The following is a 12,664-nucleotide window of genomic DNA, read 5'->3' on the forward strand; positions in this document are numbered from 1 at the left end:
TTTCTTGCCATGCTGCGGACGCAAGCTTCAGACGAAGAAGTGAATGATGTGTGCTCCCGGCGCCTATTTATACTATAGTCACACCGGTAGTGACGTCATGGCTGTCGCCGGCCAACGAGTTGGTGTTTTTTCAATGTATGCTTCAGACACGGGTCACGACGAGGCGTTCCCCATAGCGACCCCTAGAGGACGCAGTGTCTCGTTCCCTACTCAGGGAACCATGGTTACATAAGTAACCTGAGACGTTTTCTCAGTATTTAGATTTTTTTGCACCCTCAGATTCCAGATTTTCAAATAGTTGTATCTCGGCCAAATATTGTCCTATCCTAACAGACATCAATGGAAAGCCTATTTATTCAGCTTTCAGATGAATTAAATTGCGAAGAATTGACCCTTATGACTGGTTTTGTGGTCCAGGGTCACATATGGACCCTTTTCACATTTCCGGGGCTCTCAAAAGAATAAAAGTCATCATATTTGGGGAAACTTCTATAGTGGGGAATGGAAACTACAACAAATAATATTGTGTTCACTTTTGCTCCAATAGCAAAAAGAAAAAAAAAAAATCAATGGCAGTGTTTCTATGACTTTACAAAAGAGGAAATACATCGAGAGATTGATTGCACTGGTCAGAAGAGAGAAAGACGTCAAATTTGCCATCAATCCCTCAGCCGTTGTTTTTGAAACATATATATTTCCAATGTTAATAACTGTGGAAACATGTCATCCCATTTTGTAAAAAAGATCTATAGTGATAAACATGCACTGACACCTAAAACAGCCATAGAAAAGTCTTCAGGTTATACAGACACATAGACCAGTGATCATGTGATCACAGACATCAGCTACTTTGAAACTTACACATCGTGCTGTCAGTTTAATCTTATCTCAGCAGTTTGTCAGGAGAATGTACTCTGCCAGGTACAGCTGATTTTGACATGTTCACCAATAAACAATAGGTAAAGGACATGTTTATGATTGAGTCAAACATCCACCAACTGGAGGATTAGTTCACCTAAAAATGACAATTCTGGCATGATTTATTCACCCTCATGTTGTTACAAACCTGAAAAAAACACTTTCTTCTGTGGAAGACAAAAGATGATATTTTGTGTAATGTTTCCAATCTTTTTGCCTATACAATTAAAGTCAGTGGGGTCCAAATCAACATTTGACCCCACTGACTTCCACTGTACGGAGAAAAAAAAAAAAAAAAAAAAAAAAAAAATTTATATATATATATTTGTGTGTTCCACAAAAGAAAGAAAGTCATACAGATAATAACAGAAATTAATTTCTGGGTGAACTGTCCCTTTAGATATTTTAGAGAAAGATGTCTAACAGATAAAGCTGATTTGATAAGCATATGGATTATTGGTTTGGTGATAGTGTTCAGTCAGATGTATGGATTGTGCTGACAGCTGTACAGGCTTGTTCTTCAGCTCTCTGAGTGCAAAGGTGAGCTAATATTGAAACATCAAAAAAGCATGACTGCCTGAACTGCTGCTATGCAAACAGAAGTCGTTTTAGGTGTATTTATACACGCCTGTCAGAGAAATGATGTGGCACGTCCTGAAGGCACTTTGAAGAGCGGCAGGAGGGCGCAGAGATTGCCTGCTGGAGGGTAATATACACAAAGCCCTGACGATGAAGGGACCAAAGCAAATGGCTGCTTTTATGCTGCAAAAAATGTCATTTCTTTCACTGAAATACACTGAATATGCTTCAGTCAGTCATCAAACATTTGTGTTTGTACATTTATAGACATTTGGAAACCAAAATGTTCACATATGTTCTGCTTGTTATGATGTTAATAATTCTGCATATTGTTGGGCTTTATATGTTATTTTGAGAACATTTTTGAAATGTCTAGCCAAGACACCCAGATGAATAGGGTAAAAACTGGGTAAAAAAAACTAAATAAACAAGCATACTTCACTAGTTGATTGATTACATTAAGAATTGCAGACATTTTTTTTTTGTAATGAAATGGCATAAATATGCAAATAAGTCATCTAACTGTCTAATTAAATATGCACTAATTTGCATAATGTTCAAGATCACTTGAAAGCCAGATTCAAAACAGCAAGATTTGCACCATGTTTTTAGGAATAAAATGTTAATGTCAGGTGAATGATACATGAACAAACCCCCTTGTAAAAAACGTCAGAATATAAATAAAACTGAAAAAAAAAAATAATAATAATAATAATAAAGTTTGGTGTAAGTGCTACTGAAGTGGCTACTGAAATGTCTGGCTCAGTGTATGAAAAAAATATATTTTTGAGAAAACGACCTTTGAAGTTATGTATTGTAACTGAACTCTTCAGATAAAAATAGATAAATATAATAAACACTTAAATATATATAGTTCAGTCATGAAAATCTAGACGGCGCATTCTGATGGGGTGTTAACGTAACTGATGATATTCAGAGAGTTATCATGTTTTCTCAACTCTGAAACAACACATTATAAGACACAAATAGCCCAAAATCTTAAAACTGACCAGTGCATGAAAAAACTATGTTGTTGCCTGTGGGTTGTGACTTAAAATACTTCTCTATACAAATTCTTGCTGGTTTAATGTTGTAAATGACTCTGCACACACCTTGAAGTACTTGAGGAGGATATCAGTGAAGTTGGAGCCCTTAGTGAACCAGCCATCTGGAACAACCTCGGTCTGCAGCCAGTCGATCACACGTCTGCGCAGCTCATTACGGTCAGCAACATAACACACAACTTCAGACATCACACACACACACGCCACCAGACGAGAGGATAATAGAAAAATACATATCAGTCATGTTAATGGATGTGTCAGATTTAGTTTATCCTCTTAGGATCCAGCAACTCATTTCTGTCCTCACCAGAGAACGTTTGATTAATGAGATCCACTCGCACATCTTGAAGAGGACTTCTTAGAAATGTTTGGGAGTTTGGCGATGCCAACTTCCTATCCTTGGGTATTAAAATGTGTGATATCATGTCTGATTTCATAAATGTCTGATATTTGAATTAAAACAATTTTAAGAAAAAAAAAGTAAACTGGAAGAAAAAAACCGGAAAAGTACTGGTAATTCTCTGCCAGGACATTATCTGTTAAGTTTATGGACCCCAAAACATAAACAATGTAATGTAAATTCAAAATACAGGTAAAACATCTGTGAAAAATCAATACAGAAAATTCCATGATAGTAAGTACATTGTGCCCTATTTTATAGACTTTTCTTTAAGTGTAGGTATATTATTTTGTAATCCTGTAATGTTGTTTTGTAAATATTTATTTGTCATTTAAAATACTTTCTTACATAAATATCTCAGGAAAACCATAGCAAGTTTACAAAGCACAGTATAAATTTGTTCCATGCTGTCTTTAAGTGACTTACATTTCACATATATGATACTCTCCTTTGTTTGTATTTTAAGATACCCCCCAAAATGTGTTTATATAAAAATGTAAAATAAGATAAAATATAAGTAATGTATTATAGAATATAAAAATGTTAATGCGAAAAATGAGTATGTGTTAGATTGGAAACAGCATTTACACAAAATGTGGAATAAATCAGGATAAAAAAAACACTTTACAGTAAGGTTCCATCTGTTAACTAGATTTAACATTAATTAATAATTACAATATTTTAAAAGCACTTACTAATCTTAATTTATGTTAATTTCAACACTTATACATTATTTAAATCAAAAGTCAAACCTGTTAATATTATCTTAATGGGCCTGAGCTAACACATAGTAAGCAAACAATAGACAGCTGTATTTGTATAAACTTATGTTAACTAAGATCAATAGATACTGTAACAAATGTATTGTTCATTATTAGTTAAAGTTAACTTATGGATTAACTAACTTTAACTAATCAAACCTTATTTTAAAGTGTTACCAAATTATATAAACAAATCATTCTGTAATATTGTGTTTGAATTCTGGTTAGTAAATTAACTATTTAAATGGAAGTTACATTTTCTGAGGCAAAATGCTAAAGAACATGTTTGTTTTAAACACCTATGAAGTGTAAGCACTGCTATGACATGCATGTATACTAGTGTGCATACAAAAATACACCATGTAAAGATCTTAATAAACATTTGTTTCAATATTTCATCCATCAATTGTTACAAAAAGCATGTTAAAGAACAAAATTAGTTCAAATTGGTTGGTGAATTAACAGTGTTCATTTTCCTTCAAGTCCTCTATAGAGAACACACAATAAACTCATGCTCCAAATACTACAACAACATAACGGCAAAGACTAAATAGTAAAAACTGGATCCTAAGAGGTTAAATACATTTTCTACATCTAAACAGTGCACAAGTAATTCCACTGTAGCCATGTCAGAGAGGTTATGTCTGCTCTCAGTATCTACGAGCTCATAATAAGTTGGTAATTAATGGTAATCTGTGCAGCAGGCAGATAAGTAGAGTCTTGGCTCTGAGCCCGCGGTCATAATGCAACTCACCTGGGCTGGCCGCGGCTTTCTCCTGCTTCTTCTCTGTAGGAGACAAGATAAACAAGATAACCGTGAGTGGAGCGAGGCCTCACCGCTGAACAATCTGCATGCAGTTATAGCTGAATCTTCCCTTGGTTATCACTTGAGCAGCTGCTTGCATCAAATATAGATAAGAGGTTATAGCATCACCTCAAACATGTGGTAATGCAAGAATATAAGGGTCAGAATAACATGATATCAGAATGAGACCTGGATTTCACCGTATGTCCAACGTCCAACGCTCTCTGCTGAGATGGTAATAAGTCTAAGAGGTCGACTGACGAGTACAGTAGTAAGAACTAGAGAGAACGTCCTGTTCCAGTCAGATAAACTCTTCCCAATGGATCTTAGCAGGTGGATATGTCTACATGAATTAATACATGATGTTCCTCTGTTGTTTTATCTTGTTATTCAGCAGAAATGTGTGATGAAGCTTATGCTCTATTTATTAGAATGATTTCTGAAAGATCATGTGACACTAGAGACAGGAGTGATGATGCTGAAATGTCAGCGTTGCATCAGAAATAAATTACGTTTTAAAACATATTCAATCAGTTATTTTAAATTGTAATATTTTACAATATTACAGTTTTATTGTATTTTTGATCACATAAATACAGCCTTGCTGAGCATAAGATACTACTTTCAAAAACAAAAAAAATCTTAATACGCTCAAACTTGAACAGTTGTGTGTAAAAAAGAAAAAAAGAAAATTGCCAATTACAATTGATATTTACATTAATGCATTTACACCAATGAATGATAAGGATGTGAATATTTTCCACAAGCTCTCTTCGAAACCATGAGCATTTATTTTTGAGGGCTTTATTGAGGGCTCTCTATTAAGCATGTATGTAAATATATGTATAATTACAGATTAACTATAATATTGTGATGTCCATAGTACTATGTTGGTTCTTAGGTTAAATCATGGTGCATTTTTGTTCTAATTGGTTTATTTTGTGATGTTTTTGTAGTCATTTTTTTCATAGTTACACTTTTTAACTAAAATAATGCTCACTGCTGGTGAGTTTTGTTTGCTAAGTGATGATATTTGTGCATGCATGTTTAACAACTGGTAACTAAAATTTCTCCAGAGATATTAATTACCACTGCAAACACCCTACGGATTAATTGTTTTCTAAAGATTATATTGTATCTTTATTATAATGTGATAAGTTATGATCAGACTTGAGTCACTCACAAATCTTAGCTTAGTTCTTAAGCTAAGAATAATATTTCTATCTTGGCTATTTTAGCAAGTTCTTGCAAAATCAATGCACATGTAATAATTTTCACAGGAACACACCTTTGCAGTGTCCGTCATGGGCTACTTGGATCTTGAGTCCAGTAAGGCAGGCGTCACGGTGCAGCTCGCAGTGGTTACGGTATGTTTTTCCATTACTGCCACACACTGAGTGCTTATGAGGCTTGCATTGCTGCAGGAGAACACAACATACTGTTAACACCACAACAATTTAAACTATTTTCTATTAACTGCCACATCAAAATCTGAACCTTGCAAGCAAGAAAAATGTATATATACATTAAAAGGATGATGACTGAATGTTACACGGTGACTGTAGTTAAATGTTTCTCACGCCTCTGGCTGGAAGCCCACATTAAGCCTGTAATATGAAAGCATGGGGCCGGCTGGTGGCGGGACAATAGGCTGAATGTCTGTGTTATATGGAATATTTTTGCTGTATAATCTGCTGAGCTGAGTAGACACACGACATGGTATATATATCACACATGACCCCAATCCCACACACGCTACTGTTATTATATGAAACTGTTTGACACTTTGTTCAGGACATTGTTCAGAACTACTCTAACAACAAGCCTAATAATAATGCGTCAGCAACGCAGATCAACTTAATATTTGCTATGATGGTGGAAAAACATCAGGAAAGGGAAAAGTTTCTAATGGTGAGGATTTATTGGTGAAAGAAGTGCACTTGTAGTGTACTTGAAAATCTTAAAAGTACAGTATATTAAAGAAACTGTAAGAGCAGATATTATTAATGAAATAAAAGTCTTAAAGAGAGCACACTTTCATCAATGTTTCCTAAAACATTTAAGTGCACTTTGGAATAATGTCAAATTAAAAGTTTTACGGTAACACTTTCTATGAAGCCCGTATTTATAATACATTATAAGGGTATTCTTAAGGCATTATAATGAATGCATAATGCATTATAAAAAAAAGCTTATAATATGTTATATCAACTCATGAATAATCATAACAACAGTTATAATACATCATAATACTTACGTATTTGTGGTTATAAGTTTAAGAGTATGATTATTTATAACACAATGAACACCATATTCAATCTACTTCATTTACAGTATAATGGACTGTATCATATCTTGACACTCTTTAAGATCTGCACATTATCTTACTACAGCTTGTGAGTGGTTAGATGTTGAGTGTTTCCTGTGGAGCTAATGTTAATTAATTGATGTGAGCTTTATACTCCAACTGAAAAAAATGCAATGTTTTATATGGTTACATTTTATTTTGATGGTCCCCTTAATCAATCGACTATAAGCAACTTTGTAACTACATGCCAACTAACTCTCATAAGAGTATTAGTATGCTCAAGAATGGTAGAATCTAGTATGAGTAATATAATCCATTGTAAAAGTGGATGCAACGTGTTCATTGTGTTATAAATCATCATACTCTTAAAAGCTATAACCACAAATAAGTAAATATAATATATTAAAACTGTTCTTATGAATATTCATGAGATGATCCAACATAAGGTTTTTTATAACGCATTATGCATTCATTATAATGCCTTAAGAATACCCTTATAATGTATTATAAATACGGGCTTCATAGAAAGTGTTACCAGTTTTACTTCAAACAATATTTTAAATCATTGTTTCAATAATCTATAGTCATTTTAACGTACAGTCATTTTTGATGTGTTGATTAACATACTAAAACACAAAGTACTTGATTATAATTTTACTGAAGAATGTTAATCGCTATTACATTTAAAGTTAATTTATTTAAATGTACTAAACTGCAATTTCATAATTAAAAATGTGTAATAAAAATATATTTAAATACATGACATACAAGTTTCAACAGAAATAGCATAAAATTATATTTTAGTTTAGTACACTTTAACCATATTTCAGAGTCACAGAATAGAAGCAAATTCAAGCAATTATGAAATTACATATAAAGATGTATGTAAGACCTTTTAAGTATGCCAAAAAGCACTCTTAAGTTCAGCTAGTTGCATTTACTATAGATTTAATTTATTTGCAATTAACATGCAATTAAATGTCTGTAAATGTTACATTCAGTTTGTACTTAAGTGTATATATATATATATATATATAATGATTTTATTTCCACACTGAGTATATCTGTTTTTAGAAGTAGGCTAAAATGCACTTCTTTTCACAATTCAGTGTTTCCCCAGTCATAGAAAACCAAAAATGTCAGAGAATTTCAAAACCCTAGAAAGTCACGACACGGAACTTACTGAAAGTCATTCAAATTTCCAGCATCAATATACTTTTTTTTCTAGATTTACTCAGCTTTAAATATTTCATCAGCTAGAAATTGCTTTGTAGTAAGTGCATTGACTGCAGTCGCTCTGAAATGTTTAAAATTCCTCATCCAGTCATCCAAAGGAATAAAAGTCAAGGAAGTTCACTAGTCTAAAGACTGCATATTTCTTCCAGAAGGTTTTCATGAATTTCTTTGAAAAGAGGCCTTACCTCAATGCACAGACAGCTGGGCTCTCCTTTCTCATTCACGGCACACTCTCTCCCAGCACCACAGAACACATTAGCACACACCTTTGATTTGCTCTGAGCCTCCTGCTGAAACACACAGAAATAAACACCATCAATAAAACACACAGCTGCAAACTCTAATTAGGTACTGGGCAGATATAAAATAAGTTTGTGCACATACAGATTCTCACCACCAGAGGACGACTGCGGCTAACTTTAATATTTTTTAACTTGCAGTTAACACCTAATCATAATATACAAATGCAAACTTGCATCTCTATATTTAGTATGCATAACGTTCACTTTTTCTTTGTAAAAGATGTTTTGTGGTTTGTTATCTCATAAACCAGCCACTAAACTAAAAAGCTCTCGAAACAGAAACTAGCACAGGTACAGGACCACAAATTCACTTTCACCACAAACATAGGCAAACACACTTATACTTGCTGTTTCTCTCTCACACACACACACACACAGTGTTTGTCGTGTCTGGGGACAGAAGATTGATAACCATCTCCGAAAATGACCGAACTCTCTCCACTCCAAACACTCCTGAGAGAGCCTCCTGCCACCAGTTTCCCTGACAACTAGCGGTTCTCCTTCAAAACTAGGACAACTACAGATTTGGAACAGCAACCTCTCATGCTAGAACAAATGTGTCCCACAAGGTGCAAATGCATATCTAATAAACATGTAACGGTGTTACTTACTTATTTCGTATTTAATTACGAAATAAATGTAACCGTAATCTGTTACAGTTACTGAGAAAAAAATATGTAATTAAGTTAGTTACTTCTGAAAATGCTAATGATTACAAAGGGGGTTTAAATCGGAATATTTTCACACACACACCGATATGATTGATTTCTTTCCCAAATTGCACTGACTGTTAAAATATGAGACACCAATGTTTTCTGTCATAGCTATGCAAAGAATTGAAAACAGTATTGTAGCTATTAAACTATATCTTATGATTTTAAATCTGTATTTAACCTCAGAACGATCTTAAACTAAAAAGAGGCACTAAAGTCTGATTTTGTGGAGGCTGTGCTTTAAAATTAAATTATTATAATCTTTAATAATAATAATAATAATAATAATCTTTAATTCAAGTGATGAAGGATTTTGACAGTAATCAGAGTACTTTAAGGTTAACTCTGCCTGCACCAAATGTTTGAAAATGATTTAGAAATTTTTGTAGAAATAAAATTTTTAGAAAAGTAATCAAAAAGTAATCAAATGTAATCAGTTACATTACTTTATTAAAGTAATTAAAATAGTTAAACTTCTAATAAGGTAACATTTAACTTATCCAAAGTAACCTTCCCAACACTGCTAATAAATACATAATACCTACCTTTTTTAACCATTTATAACAGTAAATAAATGCATTTTAACGATAATTTATATTATGCACTAATATCTGCTAAATGAAAACGAGTTTTTGTTGCTTTTTAAACTGCCATTTAATTTCTTATATAAATAAGAACATACAAACTTAAAATATTATTACAAATATAAATTTAAACATAAACATGATGTTTAATATGCCAACATTAACAAAAGGACTAAATTATAATACAAATGTGAGTGGTTAATACAAACATAACAATTAATTTATTTATTTTGAAATATAAAAAGTGACAGTATCAAAAGACTTTTGTTACAAAATATTTTTATTTCAAATAAATGCTATACTTTTAAGCTTTCTATTCATCAAAGAAAGCTGAAAGATGTATCACGATTTCCACAAAAATATTAAGCAGCCGTCTTCAACACTTATGATAACAATTAACGGTTTCTTGAGCAGCAAATCATCATATTAGAATGATTTCTGAAGGATCATGTGACACTGAAGACTGGAGGAATGATGCTGAATTCAGCTTCTCTCTGATAGGAAGCAATAAATTACATTTTAAAATAAAATATAAAACAGTTATTTTAAATTGCAATATTTCACAATATTACCATTTTACTATATATAAAAAACTTTTGAGCATTTTAGGGTTAAATCATCATCATCCATAAAACATTACTGAACAAAAAGGCTATTAACAGTGATTTACACTCTTCGACCAGCAGATGGAGATCATATATTAGGTTTGTTGATTACAGCACAATTAATGGGCCGTTCGCACAGGACGCGTTCTTTCATTTAATTACACTGAACACAATGAAATGGAGCACGGATTTCAACATGTTTCTACAATGTTTAACTTGATACACAGCATCTTAAAACACTATGAAATAGAAGAACGCATCCTGTATAAATGCCACAGAAAGTGTTCAAGTGCATGTTTAAAATAGACACTGGAGTTCATAACTAGATTAGACACCTTTGGTGTTTTCACATTGTTCTCTTTCTCTTTACACAATTTTGTCCTACTGAACTTTCTCTCCGGTCATACCTCTGAAATGTTTGATTTATGTGCAAGGTCACTGAATCTACCTCAAATTCTCTGCCTTTTTTCTTTGTGTTCCCAGCTACAGGACCCCAGTCTCCACAGCACAGCAAAGTCATGTGAATACAGTGCTAGCCAATCACGTGCTGCCAAGTTGTGCCTGGAGTAACGATTTAGGAGTTTCCTGAAATACCCCTCCTGCTTTCCAAAACCTCCCTAGCATCCAACTATAATCAAATGCAGTCTGTGTGTATGTGTGTGTGTGTGTGTTCAAGAAGGGTGTCCTCACATCTGAAACCTTGCCTGTTCTTTCCTTTCCCATGAACTGTGATTGCTGGGTCCACCCTGACTAACTCCAAAACACACACACACATGGACGGACCCTTCCCCCTTCCAGCTCATGCATGAGTCATACAATGCAAGCAAACTTTCCAGGGGAGATTTTCTACATTCATGTTGGCAGTTTCAGAGGAATACGGTCAGAGGGAGTCTAAAACATATCAACAATCATTTCTAATCACAATCTGCTCCATATGAGGTCATCAGAGGACTTTCAGACACAGCGCTGACATATTAAAAGTTTATGGGATATTCATTTGAGAGAGTTTTGTCCCGGCAATAGAGGTAGATACTATTGCGGACCAGCGGTAACAGAGGTACATTAAAGGAGAGAGAACAAAACCGAGCCTCGTGCATAAGTGAATCTCCTTCTCTACAGGGAAGCCATGCTGACATTTAAACGAATGAACGTTGTAGCGTGATTTAGCTAAATCAAATCAAAAAGCAGATATGTTTCCATGACAACCAGGCAGGAGGGCTTGAAAAGAGCCATAAAATTTACTGTAGGAGAGAGTCAATGAGAGATGGGGTACAAGATGCCTGCAGCTGAACTATGACCTCCAAAATAACATTGCAAGCATGATGCTGTTACACTGTCTCTGATGATTGTTCTCCAACTTATGATATCTCGGCCTTTCTGAAACTTGTTTCCTTTATTGATAGTATATTTGCTTTTGCAAATATAATCATGCGTACACATTGCACAAAAAAAAAAAAAAAAGTCTTGTTTTCCATGCAATAAAAATATCTAAAATGGTGTAAGCTAAGAAGACTTTTCAGAGAAAATACACTACCATTCAAATTTTGGGGTCAGTAAGAGTGATGTTATTTTTCATTTTTTCAGAAGAAATTGAGCAAGGATGCATTAAATTAATCAAAAGTGACAGTTAAGCCATTTATAATGTTAGGCAGCACAAATGTTTTCAACAATGATGATTAAAAAAAAAAATAATGTTTTTGAGCAGCAAATCAGTATGTTAGAATGATTTCTGAAGGATCATGTGACACTGAAGACTGGAGTGATGATGCTGAAAATTAAACTTTGCATTGTAATACATACATTATATTTTAAAATATACTCAAATAGAAAAACTATCTTTATAATATTTCACAATATTGCTGTTTTTGCTGTATTTTTGATCAGATAAATGCAGTTTTGGTGAGCATGAAAGACTTAAAAATCCTTTTAAGTCTAAACCTTATTAAACTGTATTAGATTTATGTCAATAATTACTTTTTTTAATAATTTAGGGAAACCCTAAAATTCATCCTTTTTTAGGGATGTTAAAGGGGTCATATGATGCTGCTAAAAAGAACATTATTTTGTGTATTTGGTGTAATGAAATGTGTTTATGCGGTTTAAAGTTAAAAAAAACACATTTTCCACATACTGTACATTATTGTTTCTCCTCTATGCCCCGCCTTTCTGAAACGTGTCGATTTTTACAAAGCTCATCGGTCTGAAAAGCGAGGTGTGCTCTGATTGGCCAGCTATCCAGTGCGTTGTGATTGGCCGAATACCTCAAGCGTGTGACGGAAATGTTACACCCCCTACCATACTGTTGATGCCGTGTCCCGGCTGGAGCGACGAGACAAAAACATTAAAACCAATTACAAACGAGGCATTTGTTGCATCCAGTGGGGACATA

General features: G+C 33.7%; 1 protein-coding gene across 2 annotated transcripts in view; it reads right to left on the reverse strand.

Moving 5' to 3' along the window:
* fstl1b (follistatin-like 1b) overlaps positions 1-12,664 on the reverse strand; it is a 44,903-nt gene that overhangs the window by 8,340 nt on the left and 23,899 nt on the right. Inside the window, exons 3-6 of one of the 2 annotated variants that reach the window (XM_016450798.1) lie at positions 8,257-8,358; positions 5,816-5,945; positions 4,477-4,509; positions 2,610-2,740 (exon numbers count right to left, since the gene is read on the reverse strand). In XM_016450798.1, coding sequence (XP_016306284.1) covers positions 2,610-2,740; positions 4,477-4,509; positions 5,816-5,945; positions 8,257-8,358 — 396 coding nt within the window. Of the gene's footprint in view, positions 1-2,609; positions 2,741-4,476; positions 4,510-5,815; positions 5,946-8,256; positions 8,362-12,664 lie in introns of both variants that reach the window. The other variant, XM_016450797.1, reaches the window with a different exon arrangement.

Source organism: Sinocyclocheilus anshuiensis, unplaced genomic scaffold (genome assembly GCF_001515605.1).
Source record: "Sinocyclocheilus anshuiensis isolate Anshui unplaced genomic scaffold, SAMN03320099.WGS_v1.1 scaffold507, whole genome shotgun sequence".
NCBI lineage: Eukaryota > Metazoa > Chordata > Actinopteri > Cypriniformes > Cyprinidae > Sinocyclocheilus > Sinocyclocheilus anshuiensis.